At 63.4% G+C, this 17,128-nt stretch overlaps 2 protein-coding genes across 5 annotated transcripts in view; one reads left to right on the forward strand and one right to left on the reverse strand.

Moving 5' to 3' along the window:
- Positions 1-944: 944 nt before the first annotated feature.
- On the forward strand, positions 945-3,712 carry ANKRD9 (ankyrin repeat domain 9). 3 transcript variants are annotated; one of them, XM_041760275.1, is made up of 3 exons: positions 945-1,145; positions 2,064-2,130; positions 2,593-3,712. In XM_041760275.1, the coding sequence occupies exon 3, from the start codon at positions 2,632-2,634 to the stop codon at positions 3,616-3,618; it is 987 nt and encodes a 328-aa protein (XP_041616209.1). In that variant the 5' UTR covers positions 945-1,145; positions 2,064-2,130; positions 2,593-2,631; the 3' UTR covers positions 3,619-3,712. The 3 variants fall into 3 exon arrangements, with proteins under 3 accessions (XP_041616209.1, XP_041616211.1, XP_041616210.1); XM_041760277.1 differs by lacking the exon at positions 945-1,145 and adding an exon at positions 1,211-1,479; XM_041760276.1 differs by lacking the exon at positions 945-1,145 and adding an exon at positions 1,500-1,577.
- Positions 3,713-9,825: 6,113 nt separating this feature from the next.
- The window catches only part of TECPR2 (tectonin beta-propeller repeat containing 2), a 105,034-nt gene continuing 97,731 nt past the window's right edge, over positions 9,826-17,128 (reverse strand). For both annotated transcript variants that reach the window (XM_041758579.1, XM_041758578.1), the window contains exons 18-20: positions 12,558-12,699; positions 11,986-12,135; positions 9,826-11,631 (exon numbers count right to left, since the gene is read on the reverse strand). In XM_041758579.1, coding sequence (XP_041614513.1) covers positions 11,480-11,631; positions 11,986-12,135; positions 12,558-12,699 — 444 coding nt within the window. In that variant the 3' untranslated portion in view covers positions 9,826-11,479. The remainder of the gene's footprint in view (positions 11,632-11,985; positions 12,136-12,557; positions 12,700-17,128) is intronic.

The raw sequence follows: 17,128 nt of genomic DNA on the forward strand, positions 1-17,128 counted from the left end.
ATCCCAGACCCCCAGGCCCATGACCTAGTTTCTTTGAATCTGGTGGTCACCACAGACCCCCTGAGGCCAGTGAGACCGCACCAGCCTAGGTGGGGCATTGCTTCGGGTGGCGTATCTGGTCCGGTCTCAGCGTGGCCTTGATGGTGGTACCCCAAATCTTGGACCCCTTGTGGAGAGGCTGGAGTAGCTGGGGCCCAATCCGCTACAAATGTCTGCAGAAAAGTAGGGGAAACCCCCGGTTCCCCTTCTGGCTGCTCCTCACTTGGAGGCCACCTGCCCACGAGCCTCAGTTTCCTAACCTTTGAATTGGGGGGCAGAATTCCTACCGCGTGAGCAGCGGTGAAAATGAAGTGAAATTATGTTCAGCAAGAGCCTGGCACCCAGCACGTGCTCATAAATGTCTGCGCGCCCATTCACGGGTTCCCTGGGAACTCAGCCTAGAGGGGGCTCCCGGGGCCCGACCGCGGTCAGCCTGGGGGGGGGGCTCCCGCGGCCCCGACCCCGGCCGGGCAGGACGCCATCGGGACCTCAGGGATCGCAGCTCCGCCTCTTGACCCCTCCCTGTGCAGCCGGGGCGACCGCGGCCGAGGTCTCAAGGTCAGAGGGTCAGGGCGAAGGGGAGGTGGAGTAACTCCTGGGGCGAGGGGCGGGCGCTGTCCGCGGAACCGGGGCGCCCCGCGCGCCCCGACTCGCACGGAGCGCGGGCCCCAGCCGTGCTCCCGGGACCCCGCCGCCCGAGCCCTCCGCGCCCGCCGCCCGGGTTTCCGGGAGCCCCGCCCCCCGCGGGCCCTCAAGTTTCTCCCAACTTTTCCGCGGGTCCCGCCGGGCGCCCCGCCCCCCGGCCGGTGACGTAACAATGGTGCAGCGTGGCGGCCAATGAGCGGGGCCGGGGGCCAGCGGCGCGGGCCAATGGCGGCGGCGGACGGTCCCGCGGTCCTGCCGGGCCGGGGCCGCACTGCGCCGCCCGCCGCCCGCCCGCCCGCCGCCGGCGCCGCCGCCCAGCTCTCGGGCCGCGGCGGCTCAGAGCGCGGCTGCGGCGGGCGCGGGCGGCGGCGGCTCGCTCCGGGCCGCCTGTCTGGGGACCTTCCGTGCGCCTGCCGCGGGGAGGAGCGGGAGGAGCGCGCTGCGGCCCCGCCGCCCCCACGGTGAGCCCCCGCCCCGCCCCGGCGCGGCCCGCCCCGCCCGGCGCAGCCCCCCGCGGCCTCCCCTGGCCGCCGCCCCCTGGGCCCGGGGCACGAGCGCACGCAGGTGCAGCCTCGCCGCGCTGGCGACCGTCAGGCGGACGCCCCGGCCTCGCCCCCCGCGACCCGCGGCCGCCGGGAGGGGCTGGGAGGCGCCGGCGGGCGGCCCGGGCGCGCTGCCCGGCCCTCGGTGGCCCAACCCCCCATTCACCGAGCCGCGGCCGAGACTCGCTGCCCAGTGACGCGGGGCGGCCCAACTTTACGTAACCCGCTGGCGCCCCACGGGCATCCACACGGGGTGCGTGCACCCGGGGCGCGCAGTCCAGGCTTGGGGGCTGCTCGGGGCACGGCGACCCCCGGGGAGCCCCGTGCCCCGCTCCGTAACTTGGTTACCCGGTGTGTGCGGGCGCGGCCTGTCCGCCGACCCAGGCCCCTTGTGACCAAGGGCTTACCCTTGAGGGAAGGCCGTGGGGGAGCTGGGGCCGGGGTCAGGGGTCAGAGGCCAGGGTTCAGGTTGGGGCCGGGAGCTCAGAGGGCAAGGTCAGGCAGGGATCAAGCTGGACCCCTGTGGCCCGGGGGTCTCCCCGATTCTGGAATGAGCCCGGAGTGGGAGGGATGAGATCTGGGTTCTGGGCCCGGCCGTACCACGACCTGCTGACCGACCTTGGCCCGGCTTTCGCCCCCGGCTGGGAAGTGGGATGTGGGATGGCCGAACCCGCTGCGCCCGGTAGCTGGGAGGATCAGGAGGAGCGGCGGACCTGGAGGGGATCTGCTGTCCAGAGCTGTGCGCCGGGCTCTAGGTCGATTTTGTTCTGCCCCCTCCACCCCGGCTCACCCTGCTGGGGCTCACAGCGCGCGTCCCCCCCATCCCCTTTCTTACAGATGAGGAAGTTGAGGCTCAGAGAAGGAGAGTGATACACTCACGTCGTGACTGGAGTGCGGGAACCAGGTAGGTCTGGGCCCAGAACTCGGCCCGTGCCTGGCATGGGGGGGGGAGGGGGGCGCTAGAGCCCCCATCTGCGGTCAGGGGCAGAGGGATAGGGTCATGGTTAGGTGGGGCTTGGCCCAGCTGGGGAGGTGGATCACAACACTCTACCCCCTTACGTGGTTTCTTCTGTTTGGGGTTGGATGTACCTGGTCAGCTGGCCCCTGCGCTGGAGGCCTGGAGGCGGCGGGGCAGGTCGGTTTTCAGCGTGGCTTTGACTGTGGGTGGGCCTGTGAGGGTAGGGGGCAGGGCAGGGCAGCTCTAGCAGAGGCGCCAGGGGACAAGACGCAACAAGGGATGGAGGTCAGGTGCAGCTTGATCAAGGGTGTGGGAGGTGGTTGGGGCCTAGGAGAGAAGGGAGCGAGCGGTGAAGAGTGGCCGGAGGGGCCGGGGCGGCGGAGCCTCACCGAGATCCCCTCCCCGCAGGTGGCCCATGCCGTGAGCCCCGGAGGTGCCGCCACCAGCATGCCGTGGGACGCGCGGCGGCCCGGGGGCAGCGCGGACGGCGGGCCCGAGGGCGCGGGCGCGGCGCGCTCCCGAGCGCAGAAGCAGTGCCGCAAGTCGTCCTTCGCCTTCTACCAGGCGGTTCGCGACCTGCTGCCCGTGTGGTTCCTGGAGGACATGCGCGCCAGCGAGGCCTTCCACTGGGACGAGCGCGGCCGCGCCGCCGCCTACTCGCCGTCCGAGGCGCTGCTCTACGCGCTGGTGCACGACCACCGGGCCTACGCGCACTACCTGCTGGCCACGTTCCCGCGCCGCGCGCTCGCGCCGCCCAGCGCCGGCTTCCGCTGCTGCGCGGCTCCCGGGCCGCACGTGGCGCTGGCGGTGCGCTACAACCGCGTGGGCATCCTGCGCCGCATCCTGCGCACCGTGCGCGACTTCCCGCCCGACGAGCGCGCGCGCCTGCTCGACCGGCGCGGCTGCACCCGCGTGGAGGGCGGCGGCACGGCGCTGCACGTGGCCTGCGAGCTGGCGCGCCCCGAGTGCCTCTTCCTGCTGCTCGGCCACGGCGCGTCCCCGGGCCTGCGCGACGGCGGCGGCCTGACGCCCCTGGAGCTGCTGCTGCGCCACCTGGGCCGCGACGCGGGAGCCGCGGGCGCCGCGGGCGCCGCCACCGCCAGCGCCGCCGCCACCGCCGGGACGCCCGCCGCGCCCGGGGAGCCCCGCCAGCGCCGCCTGCTGCTGCTCGACCTGCTGGCGCTGTACGCGCCCTCGGCCAGCGCCGCCGCCGGCCCCGCCCGCCGAGAGCTGCTGGGCGACCGGCCGCGCTGGCAGCGGCTGCTGGGCGAGGACAAGTTCCAGTGGCTGGCGGGCCTGGCGCCGCCCTCGCTCTTCGTGCGCGCCATGCAGGTGCTGGTCACCGCCATCTCGCCGGGTCGCTTCCCCGAGGCCCTGGACGAGCTGCCGCTGCCGCCCTTCCTGCAGCCGCTGGACCTCACGGGCAAGGGCTAGACCTCGGGCGCTCCCCGGGCGGTGGGTTTTTGGAAAATACTATTTTTCAGAGCGTTGTACCCAGCACTTTACATATATTGATCTCTGTACAGGAGAAACTGCTTCGTGTGTTGCGGGCATCGCGCGCCGGCCGGGTCGGGCAGGCGGGCCCCGCTGCAGCCTTCCTGGGGGGCCGGCTGAGCTCAGCTCCCCGCGTCCTTCCCCTCCTGGCGAGGGCTTGGAGGTCATGCGCCCCCCAGAGCCAGGCCTCAGCTCACTGCGCAGCCACCGAAGTCGGGGAGGACCAGCTTCCCATCTTGATCTAGAGCCTTCAGGACTATGTGTCCTAGAGGGAGTGACGGTTGAGCAGAGGAGTGGGGCAGGGGCGGAGGGTGCGGGCCGCGGGCCTGAGCCCTGGGACAGGACGTGCAAAGCTGGAGAGGCCAAGAGAACAGGTCCTGGGAGATTCTGGGAGGCGGTTCTCGAGCCCGCACTTAGGGCCTTGTAAACTCCCAGGTGGGCAGAGGGAGGCGGGAAAGCCTGTTCCCTGGCGTGGGGGTGGGGTGGGGTGACCCAGTCTGGGCCCCTGGTGCTCCCTCATCCCCAGTAGGCCTCCTGCCTTTCCTTGGGTGTCTTGTGGCAGATCCAAGCCTGGACTTGTCCCCGTCACCCCTTGGGCTCTTTCCTGAGGAGTAGCAGGCACCTGGTCCTGGGTCTCCTGCTTCTCTCTCCTCTGCTGTGAGGCCGCTGGGGCCTCAGGCCCCTGACCCCTGCTCTACCTGGTCCTCAGGGGTTTAGGTGTTCTTCCAGGCCTGACCCCTGTCCAGCCCGGGGTGCGGGCTCCCTCGTGCTCCCCTGGCCCAGCCCTCAGTGGCTGTTAGGTGGTGCCTGCAGGCGATGGGGTGGCGGTGGCACCCGGTGGGCAAGTGCTCTTGGCCCAGCCAGGGGAGCTGCCTTCTGCAGGAAGGTTCTCAAGATGACTTAACACTTGCCGCGGCCCTTCAGGACAGCAGACGGGCGGAAGAGCTGGGTCCGGGCCTCGAGCGTCGAGGCCAGGGAGGATGCCAAGGCTGCCCTGCCCGGGGAATTCCACTGGGCCATGAAATTCAACCTGTGCCGGCGCGAGCTGGAGGGCCACGATGTCCTGCCAGGAGCAGACACGCTAAAGGTCTGCCTGGCCGCGGGGAGGAGGGGAGGGTGAGGGGGGCGCAGCTCGGGGGCGATCCTAGACTGCAGGTGGGAGCGAGCGCCCTGTGGGTCAGTTAAATGGCTTCTCTGAACACTGACACCCGAGGGCAGTGGATACCAACCTGTCACGGCTCGGACTGGAGGCCTCGGGAGTCCCGTCCTCTAGGTGGCCCGGGTCTTCACGTCAGGGATGCCGTTGTCGAGGGGCAGGTTTGTTACCTTTGGGAGCGGATGAAGGCCGGGACAGGGTGGCTCAGCGTAGCCCGTAGTGGTGGCTTCCGGGCAGTGGGGCTGCGCGGGTATTGGGGAACCCTTGGTGCCTGACTGCCCCCGCGGCCTCTGCCTGGAAAGCCCGGGTGCCTGGGTCTGCAGACCCTGCCAGGTCTCCCCAGGCCCAGCTCCGTCCTCGGTGGGGTCGACCTCCTGGACCCCTCTTCCCTTCCACGTGACATCTACAGATGTTGGGCTGGGACTGGGGTGATGCGGACGTGGGGGAGCTGCCCTGCCTCGGAGCTCCCCGGGAGCCTGCGGAAGGGCACCCCATGGAACCCACTGTCCGGCAAGCAGGAGGAGGGACCTGGCTGGATCATTCTGGGCACCAGAGCCTGGGGGCACAGCCTGAGCACCCGTTGAGGGGAAGTTCTGGGACCCAAGCGGGGTGGTTTGGTTTCAGGGTGACTAGGAAGCAGCTCTTGGGGAGACAGCAGAAGCTGCAAGGACAGCTTCATCATTTGCGGGGTGACTTTGGGGCCCCAGAGGCCCCCCCCCCCGGCCCCTATGCCTGAGGGCTGAGAGGGCAGGAGGAAGGTATCCCAGGGCCCGCCCCTGATGTCCTCACTGGGTGGGGGCTTGGGAGCCCAGTGTTCACACTGCTTGCAGCTGCAGTGAGGGGGGGTGGAGCCCCGGTCTGGCTGGCGTCACCGCCCCGTGGCCTCGGAGTGGGGCCTGGTCTGGCACGGCTCCCACTGAGGCTCGCTGGGGACGCCTGGCTCGGCACTGCAGGCCTCGGCGAGCGCAGGGGACCCAGGAAGTGGTGCAGGATGATAAGGGCGGCCTCGGGGTTATCTGGTGGCCACTGCTGGCCAGAGGGAGGGCAGGAGGCTGGGCAGGAAGCCCTAGCGTTGGGCTTATCGGGCCCTGGGGCCCCAGAAAGGGCAGCCCCGACGGTGGGGCGACGTGCGCCGGAGCGCTGAGGAGGGGCTGAAGCCAGGGCCAGCCCAGGTGTCACTTGGCCGACCGCGACTCAGCTCTTGGTCCTTGGCAGGTGGCCTTGGTGGCTTGTCAGAGGCAACCGCTCTGCCCAGAACGAGGCCCACTTTTCTCTGGAGCGAAGCACGTGGGTTCGCTTGCTCGGTCCGCTCGTTCCAGTCTTTCTAAGGAAAACCTGACGGCGGCCAGTCCCACCGCGCGGCCCAGGGAGTCCCAGCCTGTTCGCGCCCAGGGGCCAGAATCCCCTTCCTCCAGATGCCTGCTGGGGAGGACGGAGGAGGCTGGGGTCGCGCCTCGGGCCGGGAACCGGAGGGCGCACTGTCGGGTGGCCTGGGGGAGGTGGCCGTGAGGGCAGGGGAGGAAGGACCTCGATCTGCCCCTCCTTGGCTGCGGGACATGACTCAGCGTGAGCGCCCTCGCCCACCGGACTTCAGCCTGATTATTGCCCTGATGCGGAGGACTCTGATTTCCCTGCCTCCGATTGCTTCACCAGCTTGAAGCACCTTGAAGCCATGGTCCGGAGGCCGTGGCTGCTGGCACCTGTGCGGGGGACGGAGAGCCTGCTGCCCCTGCCTGGCCCTGCTCTGCTTCGTGCCTTTACATTTTTAAACGGAGGCATGACTTACGTATGATAGAGGCACAGCCTTTAGATATTTTTGAAGATGGAAAGAATCCTTTTTTATAAAGGCCTCACACCCAATGTGGGGCTTGAACTCCCGACCCCAGGATCAAGAATCACATGCTCTCCCCAGCCAGGCGCCCTGGGATGCTCAGACTTTAAATGTTTGAGGAGTTCTGACAAATGTCTACACGTGTAGCCACCACCACAGTCAAGATAGAGGTGAGGACAGGTATCTGTGTCTTCAGTGACTTTTATTTTTTAAAAAAAGATTTTCTTTGAGAAAGCATTAGAGAGAGCAAGAGAGCGGGTGGGGGCAGAGGGAGAGGGTGAAGCAGGCTCGATCCCAGGACCCTGAGGTCATGACCTGAGACGAAGGCAGACGCCCAACGGACTGAGCCACCAGGAGCCCTGTCTTCAGGGATTTTTTTTTTTTTTTTAAAGATTTTATTTATTTATTCATGATAGTCACAGAGAGAGAGAGAGAGAGAGGCAGAGGGAGAAGCAGGCTCCATGCAGGGAGCCTGACGCGGGATTTGATCCTGGGTCTCCAGGATCACGCCCTGGGCCAAAGGCAGGTGCTAAACCGCTGCACCACCCAGGGATCCCGACTTCAGGGATTTTTTTTTTTTTTTTTTTTTTTTTGGCTTCAGGGATTTTTAAAAAGAGTTTCTGCTTGTAGAACTCATGCTTCTGGTGGAACGGGAACTGCAGAGAAATCCAGGGCAGGCTGCGGCGGGGCTTCCTCGTGGCACGTCCTCGTGCCGTCCCCTCTAGCTGTGGGACTCCCGAGGGCAGGAGCCGGCTACCTGCCACCATCCCACCAGGCAGCCGCAGCCAGCGTTTTGGTGTATTTTCTTCCAGATTTTTCTATGCACATCCATAGATGTCTTCAAACATTCTCCCTATGCCTATTTTTTATACACACGACATCAGATCACTTAAATAATTGAGTATTTCTAAACTTACGATAAGCATTTTCCTGTATTGTAAAAATGCTTTGTAAATAAGACTTCTCAGAAGTCTTTGGTGTTTACTTTGCCGTATCTGACTCCCTAGTGTTTTATTTATTTTATTTATTTTTATTTTTTGACTCCCTAGTGTTGACAGTGTGAGGAGTTCAGGTTAGGGAGCCCCGTTTTTAAAATGTGGATTTTACTTTGAAATAATATACATTTACATGGCTTGAAATTCAAAAGATACAAAAAGATATATATGGCCCAGGCAACCGCCGTGACCAGCTGCGGGGTGACCTTGGTTCTTACGCCCCTTCTGCGCAGCTGGAATGATGGACCATTTCGAACCCCCCAAAAGTTAGGGTGCGCGTGCCCGGGCCCGATATCCCCGTCTCTCCTCTCTCCCGCTCTGCGTGGTCTTTGGTCTTCCACCAGACCACGTCGTGACGCGCTGCGGACAGTTGGCACCGCCGCGCTGCAGCCGGGCCGTCCCGCCCAGGACACCTGCTCCGTGACAGCTGCGCAGGGGCTGCTCCTCGAGGCCACGGGCCGGTATTTTACAATCACAAAACCGCCTGCACTATACGTCTTCCCCTGATTTAGGGTTTGTTCTTGAGGACAGGTTTCCAGAAGTGGAGTTCGTGGGTTTGCGGGCTTTACGATCGCTCCCCCTTCTCTGTCCGCGCCCCACCTGGGTGCCAGGCATTTGCTCTTTCATCTCTGTCCATGCGAGTGCCTTAGGTGTTCCTCCGACTGCTGTGTACACTTTTTTTTTTTTTTTTTTTAAGATTTATTCCTGAGAGACAGGACATAGAAGGAGAAGCAGGCTCCTCGCGGGGAGCCCGGTGCAGGACTGGATCCCAAGACCCCGGGATCACGCCCTGAGCCAAAGGCACACGCTCAACACTGAGCTACCCAGGTGTCCCTGGTGTGTGCACATTTTTAAAGGTATATAGTCACCATCCATGATGTCACAATTTCTCCCTTTTAAGTGGGGTTTAAAATTTGTATAATTTTAAGATTTTGAGGAAATCAAATCTGTAATTTCCTCTGTGGTTCTCCTGTCACTTTTGAGCCTAAAATCCTTTGCCATCTGGAAATCAGATACCATTCCCCCTAGTTTTAAGTTTTTTTTAAAGCAGGCTCCACGCCCAATTTGAGTCCAACGTGGGCATTGAACTTGTGACCCTGAGATAAGACCTGAGCTGAGATCAAGAGTCAGACGCTTAACCGATGGAGTCCCCCAGGCTCCCATGGTTTTAAGACACTTTAATCCATTTAATAGGTTCGCCCAGATAATGAAGGGGTGGTGCACATCAGTTGTGACCTCACCCGCCTGTCCCGATGTGCCTCCATCATGTCAGCTCCCGCGGGTCCGGTCGGGCCGCCTGCCATCCCCGGCCCTCCCTCCCACGCCATCCTTTAATTCGCCTGCTGCCGTCAGCACCCTTGGCAATTCCCACCTGTTTCTTCCCAGGACAGTGAGGTGGCGTCACGCAGCGCTGGCCTGGAGTTCTGCAGAGCTGGGCTCCAGTCCCAATGGCCTGTGCGTGGCCTCCAGCAAGTACGGAACCTCTCTGAGTGTCACCGAGGCTCACAGTGCTTCCCGCAGGGGCTCGAGGGGGACCCGAAGCTGTGCAGGAGCCCCAGGTGCACATCTGGGAGTCGGGGGGCACCTGTGGGCACGAGCATCATTGTGGGACCTCCCCCGACACAGACCAACATCCCAGTGAGGCTCCCCCCAAACTGAGTTAGAGCCTTTGGAAAGGACTGAGGTCTTCACAGCGTCCTTCGTCTTTCCTGAGGGACGTTGGACGTCGTAATTCGAGTGTGCCTCGATGTCTTTGGTGAAGCGGGACATTCCCTGACACGGGGCAGACGTTTCTCGCTCAGGCCTCCGTGGCACACGACGCGTCCCGCGGCCGAGGCCCTGATCCCTCCCTGCAGGGTGCTTTCCACCAGGGCACTGCTGGCCTTTGGCTTCGTTTCTTGGCAGCGGGGTCCTGGGCTCAGGGCCTCGACCCCGCCAGGCCCGCCCACAGCGGCCCGGCCTCGGGGGCCTGTGGAGCGACCGCTCCCTGGGGACAGCCGTCCTGGGTGAGCCGGTGTGGAAACCCCACGTGGGCCGGGCCATCGCGCCCCCACAGCCTCCGGGCCGCCGAGCGCCACCGCAGATCCTTCGGGCACAGGTGGGCGTGCCACCGTCGAGGCTGCGCGGGGCCCCTTCTCACAGCCCGAACACCAGACTCGACCAGGTTTGGAAAAAGTCTAGTTTATTGCACGGTCTCAAAGCACAACTAAAAATTAAAACCGGAAAGAAAAAACGTACAAAGCACTGAAGCTAAAAGTAGTTTAAAAGTATCAAACTAGACTTGGGTTTAATTGCACTAAAGTCCCGTGGGTTTAGGAGGGCTCTGCCGTCCAGGGGCCGCAAGGCACAAGGTACGCAGGAGCCGCGGCAGCCGGGGCCGGCCTGTGCGCTCGCGGACTTCTGAAACAAGGTCTCCGAGCGCGGAGCGTGAAGCAGGGCCCGGGGTTCCAGCGCCTTGTCCTCCTTTGGGCCCGGAGCACCTCCGTCTCCGCGGCCGGGTCCCGGCAGGGAACACGCCGTATTGCTCTCCACCTGCGGCCCGGGGGCTCCTGGACACGTTCGCTTAGTAGAAAACAGGCGTCGAGGCACTGGGCCCTGGACCAAGGACAGGCTAAAAAAAGCAGCGAGGCCGAGTCCCACTTGGGAGCTGCCTCCGGGACGGGGGGGCGGTGCGCTCAGGCGGGACGCGGGCCGGGCTGCCGAGCCTCGGGCCCAGATGCCTGCGGGGACAGTGGGCACCGCAGGCCGACCCCAGGGACCGGCGTCCGGCGTGGCCACAGCGGGCTCAGTTCGAACCTCCTGGGGGCATCAACCCAATGCCTGCTAACGGCACCGGTGGCCGCTCAGGGCCAGCCGGCAGGTGCCACGACTGCCCGGCATGCGGAGGACACGCGGGGGGACGCCCAAGCTCCATGAAGCTGCGGCTGAGGACAGCGCCGGCGCAGGGTAAACCATGCGAAGGAACGAAAGGCCTTCCACTGGTTTCATAAAATACATTTTTCCTCTAAATTTATAAGAGTTGATTTCAAATGAGGTATCTTATGCAGGTTTGTAATATAACAAACAAAAAAGGCAATAATTAGTAGACTCATCCTGTGAGGATGCTTCTGGTCTTTACGACGTCCACCAGCAGCATTAACATCACTCTAAAGACACTGCTGAGTCAGCCACCCTGGCCGAGCTCCCCCACCTCGGCCACACCTCCCAGGGCCACCGCTGCCTTGGAAACACGTGCACCCTTCACGTCCATGTCATCCACTGGCCTTTATTGTTTTGGCTGAAGTGTGTTCTCCAGGAGGCGAGTGTGCTGTGCCCTGTGCGTGGGCCGGGAGGGCGTGCGTGGTGTGAGCGTGCATGTTGTGGTGTGTGTGTGAGCGTGGGTGCTGCAGCCTGGCACAGACCGGCACCCCACTCTCCGACACGGCCTTGGTTTCCCCACTGGGGTGTCCAGCACGGGATGTGTGCCAGAACTCGTGTCCCTGTGATGACCACAAGCTGGCCCAGGTCCCCTCTCAGTGGCAGGGAGCACTGACCCCCAGGTTGTCCCCACGGCGGGCCTGGAGTGCCAGGGGACGCGGCCTCGGCAGGAGCTCAGAGGCACTGCTGCTCTGGCAACGGCTCCACATCACTCGGCCGAGGCTGTGGGTTCTGGAACAGACGGAAACAAACATGGATGAAAGCAAGTGTGGTTGTCCGAGCCGGCCCGGCATGTCTGGACGAGGGCTGATGAGGCGTGGCCGAGAGCGAGCGACTCTGAAACCACTGTGTCCGCCACCGTCCCGGCCTCCTCCCTCCTGAGCAGCCCTGCCCCAGGCTCCTTCAGATGACCTCCCACTCGTCCTCCAGGTCCTCGGGGTGGGGGGTGGTGGCGTGGCTGCTCGGGGCGCCGTGCGAGTGGCTGAAAGTCCTCGTCAGCCGCTGGAGGAGGTAGCCGGGGGGGCCCACTGCCCACAGCTCATCGGACGAGGTCACTGCAGGGACGAGAGCCGGCCGCACGATCGTTAGTCACCCAGCCCGGGCAGCGGGCACAAGTGGGGTCAGGGCTGGCTCCACATCCCAACGCGGCACTTTCTAGCTCTGGGCTCCGGAACCGCCACCCTCAATCTGTGCCCCAGCTCCCCTGGCTCTAAAGTGGCTGGCCCCGCTCCTGGGACACTCCGGCCAGTGGGGTGCGGGATGCCCTCCCTTGGGTGTGACCCTGAGCGATCTGGAGAGCAAGCCCCGTGGGAGCAGCCTCCTGTGGAGGCCCCACTGACCTCGCCCAGGGGAGCCCTGAACCCGATGAGAGCCGTGCAGCCCCGCGCCCTGCGGAGCCCGGCACTTGCCTGTGAAACACGTCACGTTGCCAGGTATTTTCTTCCAATAGTCTCCCGCAGGGTTCTTGTCGGTGACGCCGTACCGCCGGGCAAGATCACCATTGGGGCAGCGGGCCCACACGGTCCTGGTGCTCAGTGCCAGCTGGCAGGCCTGCAACCCTGCACGTGAACAGGGTGTCCGTCTGTCCTCAGCCCCGGCTGCGGAGAGGACAGGCCACCCCCTCCCACGAGGCTGCTCTCTCACACGACTGGGCCCTGTCGACCAGGAAGGCCCCTTGCTGGCCGTGCCCTGCACTGCAGGACTCGGAGTGGGGGGCCGAGGGAAAGGGTGCCCCACCGGCAGTGCGAGCCACGCCACTAAGGGCCCAAGGCCACAGGGCACACGGGTCCGGGCCATCTGGGAACAATCATCCCACAAAGAACTCCAAGGGCATAGGCCTGGCTGCAGTCCTGCAATGCTGGGTCCCTCAAACAAGGAATATTCTGTTAGACACCTGTTGTCACCTGCCTCAGTAGGACAGGCTGCCTGACGGACCAGGTGCCCAGGGGAGGGGGCAGCCACGCCACGCTCACGTTTCTACCTGGCACGTGCTCCCAGTCGGTCCCCACTGGCATCTCTTCGGTGATTCCAGCTCGGACGTGCACGTTCCACCTGCTGTCGAGCGCCCACAGCATCTGGTCATTGGGACTGGAGTGGACGCTGACCAGTGTGACCCCAGCAGGCTGCAAGCAGGAAGAGACTTTCCTCAGGGGAGGAGGTGGGGGGCATGTTATTTTTGGAGAGCGCAAGGACAGAAAGTTTGGAGCCCCAGGGAGAAGCAGAGTGGACCTCGTCCTGCCCTCTGAGCGCGGCCTGCCACGTCTGGCAAACCCAGCCTGAGGGACCTCCCACCAAACCAGGAAGCCCAGCTCGTCAGTGACAGCATGTCCTGAGGGACAGAGAGGCCGAGATGGGCCAGATGACAGGAGGTGCAAGAGGTGCACATGGGGTCCTGGGCTGGGACGGGCAGGTGGCGGGAAAGGACATCAACGGAAGAGCACCGTGTTCACACTGTCCCCAATGGGGACATCATCACCTGATGGCAGGTGACGCCCGAATGGCAAGGCCAGCTCTGGGGAACATGGGCCTCGGGGCCGGGCCTTGGGGGGGCCTCACGCGTGCGTACGCAGCCTCAGGCTCAGAGCTTCATGCTCACACAGAGGTGCACACGGCAGAGTGTGAACAGCGGCTGAATCTGGATGAAGCGTCTATCAGGCTTTACTGAAATACACCTGCAGGGTTTCTGTTGGCTTCGAGTTTTTTCAAGATAAAAACTTTAATTAAAAAAAATTAGAGGGGAAAGCCCGGGTGGCTCAGCAGTTTAGTGCCTGCCTTCGGCCCAGGGCGTGATCCAGGGTCCTGGGATCAAGTCCCGCGTCGGGCTCCCTGCATGGAGCCTGCTTCTCCCTCTACCTGTGTCTCTGCCTCTCTCTCTCTCTGTGCTTCTCATGAATAAATAAATTAAAAAAAAATTACAGAAATGGGGCACCTGGGTGGTGCCGTTTAAGCGTCCGACACTTGCTTTCAGCTCAGGTCATGATCTCAGGGTCGTGGGATCCAGCCCCGCGCTGGGCTCCGTGCTCAGTAGACTCTGCTTAGCACAGTCTCTCCCTCTCCATCTGCCCCCTCACGTGTTCCCCTCACGTGTTCCCCCTCCTACTAAAATAAGTAAATAAAATATTTTAAAAATTCATAGAAATAACACCAAGGTATGCTATCACTGTGGTGGGCGCTGTGGGAGAGGTACACAGCAGGCAGCATGTGACGCCCCTGGGAGCTCCATCGAGGGCGTGGACGGCTCGGGGCCGAGTGGTGGGCCTCCCCACACACTTGAGCCTTCGCCTCCACTCTGCTTTTCATACACACTGGACAGGCTGAAGGCAAGGCTGACGTCACAGAGCGGCTGTGTCACTGCAGGAAATGGGGACTGGCGGGCAAGAAGGTCCGTGGCCCTGCCCCTCGCTTCGGCACAGCTGTCTGCAGGGTCCAGCCTCTGGTCAGCAGCAGTGCTGCTCAGGAGCGACCCTGGGGTCGGCTGTCCTCCCCCTAGCGACCGACGCTGTCCATTTGCCCTGGGCCTCTTGGTCCCGGTTACATCCCTGGTCTTGGGCTCTGCCTTCCTGGTCTGCCTCAACCGGACCCAGAGCAGTCACCGGCGGACACTCACGGCTGACACGCCTCTGCCGCTCTGCGCTTCCTCCTCCTGGCTACGGTGAACGCAGTCCCGGGGCTTCCTGTCGTCATGCTGACACCACCCAACTGCCCGTCGGGCCGCCAGGCGCTCTCGGGCACGTGGGCAGAGGGACTCACCTTGCTCTCTCCGCCCTGTCAAGGCGGCCGGGGGCTCCGGGCCCCAGCTGCTGGCTGGCGGGCTGGGTGAATGATGAACCAGCCTGTGAGGAGGGAGGGCCACCGGGTGGCCAGCAGCGAGCTCCCGGGTCGAGGCCTTCAGCCGATGGGAGGCCAGGGGACACGGGGAACAGCAGAGGGAGGCGCGGCAGCTTCTCTCTAGAGCGTGGCTACTAGCTCTGCGTCACCACCCACCCTCGGGAGCCCCACCATCTGCCTTGCCTGCTGCGTGGCCCTCAAAATAACGTCCAGCGCTTTCGGGGTTGGGGAGGCCTGAAGCTGCTCTGGCACACTGCCAGAGACCGGCGCTTCCCACCTCCCTCCCAACCTGGGCCTGACTCGGGCTGCTCCAAACTTCTCCCTTACATGGAGCGCACAGGCACACGAGTGGCCACGCGCTCCCAGCCTCGCCGCAGGCCCATCTGTCCATCTGTAGCATTTCAAGAGAGAACAGGCATCTGTCCTAAGAGACCTATTAGCAAAGTGCTCCCTCCTTGGCCGCGTGCGAGGGAACCCGGGCTCCACTCATCAGGCTGCAGACAGCAGGCCCGGGGAGCCTCGGGGAGCACCCAGCCTGCGCAGGGGACAGGATCGGCCAGGCAGGAAACATAAGGCTTTTGAAGGCTAGTTTCAGGAGAGGACAGGTGCTATCAAGAAATAAAAGGAGCACCGTGCCGGAGGAGGCAGCCCTGTGGCAGGGCACGGCCAGGAGAGGAGGCGGCTGAGGGACGAGGGGCCAGCAGGGGAGGCTCAGTGGGGAGCAAGTGTGTCGGGGAGGGGTCGTGCAATTTATTCTACAAGCTTTTAGTGACCACGCTACCAAACCAGTCCCTGCGGAGGACAGGGGGCTGAGATGTCGCTGAGGCTTGGCACACCCCTGCACAATAGTCACCAACATAAAACAGAACAGCATATAAAACCCGGAGTCCCGGGATCCCGGGGTGGCACAGCGGTTTGGCGCCTGCCTTTGGCCCAGGGCGCGATCCTGGAGACCCGGGATCGAATCCCACATCGGGCTCCCGGTGCATGGAGCCTGCTTCTCCCTCTGCCTATGTCTCTGCCTCTCTCTCTCTCTCTGTGACTATCATAAATAAATAAAAAATTTTAAAAAACCCCAAAAAACCCGGAGTCCCTCCCGAGCGCCAAGCCATAGACGCACAGGTGAGGTCGGAGGGAGCCCCTGCCACTTCCCCATCCCCTGGGCAGCCACGCACGAAGCCACAGCGCCTGCCCCTGCTCTGGGCTCTGAAGGGTGCTAGATGTCCAGTGTGCCTGGGCCTTCCCCTCCGGGTAGTACTCACACCTGTTTGGTCAGCTTGTTTACTCCACCCTTGTTTGGCCATGAAATAAATCCCCTTTGTTACACATTACACCTACTTCATCCCATGACCTGGGGTTCCCTTTGGGAAGTGCTGCTCTAGGCCCAGCCCTGCCCCATTCCGTGGAGGACGGACGACGGGGGCTCCAGGGAGCGGAGGGAGAGGCAGGCGCTAGGTGGAGGGAAGAACACGCATCCTCTGTAGCATGTGGGCACGTACTGCGTACGGCCCCACTGAGACACCAGGTCTGTCCCCCTCCTGGAATCTGATCTGTGACTTCTCTGTCCAACAAAACATGGCAGAAACAACTTGATGGCAGGCCGAACCTGGTCTCTGGGTTCCCATCAGAGCCTGCACAGTGGGGTGTGCAGGGGCTGCCTGGAGGTGGAGGGAGGCGCACAGAGAGGCTGTCCACGCACACACTGCCTACATCCGAGGGGAAGCAATAATTTACCGTCTGAAGCCATTAACTTTTGGGGCAGTGTGCTGGGGACAAGCAGAACAACAAGAGGACACAGAAGGCTGTGATGGGCCAGGGAAGAAAGAATTGGGGTGACATGATGGGGAGACAGCAAGAGAGGATGGGCAGAGAAAGCCCCGAGAAAGAGGCAGGCAGGGGAGGGGGAGGACGAAGAGAGGCCATCCGACAGCCAGGCCGTGCCCTTCTCTCCCCTCTGTCCTCAGGCTCCGCCGTCCCCTACATGTCTCTCGGCGGCTGTCCGCCTGGCTGGGGGGCTGCTCACAGTTCTCCCTCCTGCAGCCCCCCTGTGGCAGCCTTCCTAGGACCCCAGGGGCCCACAGAATGCAGTGGGACTTCCTCTTGCAGCCCAGGCTCAGCCTGAGTCCGCACGTCCTCTGCATCTAGCCACCATTCCCTTCCTGCACACTGGCCCCCTGCATGCCCTCCTCCCTCCGCCTGGCAGGCCCTGAGCCTCACCCCACTCCAGTGCCTGCCCACAGAGCTCCGGCCTGGCCTGGCGAGGTATACCCGCCTGCAGGCAGAGCCACTTCTTGTCACTTCTGGGGTTGCTGAGGAGTGCTGGCAGGATGCTCGCACTGCTCCCTGCTGAGGCATCATCTGGGCCAAGTTCTTTGCTTGCTCTCATCCAATAAAAGGACAACTTTTTATCAAAGGATCACATGCATCCAAAAAAGCACACAAATCCTAAGTGTACAGCTCAGTGGGTTTTCATAATCTGAGCACGGCCGTGTAACCACACCCAGTTACCACCCCCCTGCTCTCCACACCCCACACAGGACTTGCACCTGACTCCGATGGAGCAGGTGGAACGGAGGCTGCATCTCAAAGAGGTAATGGCCGTCCCCAGGGGGAGGCCTGCCCACAGGACAGCCCAGGGGAGGCCAGGGGAGAGGGAGGACGCAGGCCAGTTCTCAAAGGACAGAGGCGCCTAAGTGGCAGAATAAAAGCACACAGGGATGCCAG

This window comes from Vulpes lagopus, chromosome 6, assembly GCF_018345385.1.
Source record: "Vulpes lagopus strain Blue_001 chromosome 6, ASM1834538v1, whole genome shotgun sequence".
NCBI lineage: Eukaryota > Metazoa > Chordata > Mammalia > Carnivora > Canidae > Vulpes > Vulpes lagopus.

Bases quoted from the DNA above. Each gene is read 5' to 3' on its own strand.
- ANKRD9 (XM_041760275.1), top strand. From the start codon at position 2,632: ATGCCGTGGGACGCGCGGCGGCCCGGGGGCAGCGCGGACGGCGGGCCC.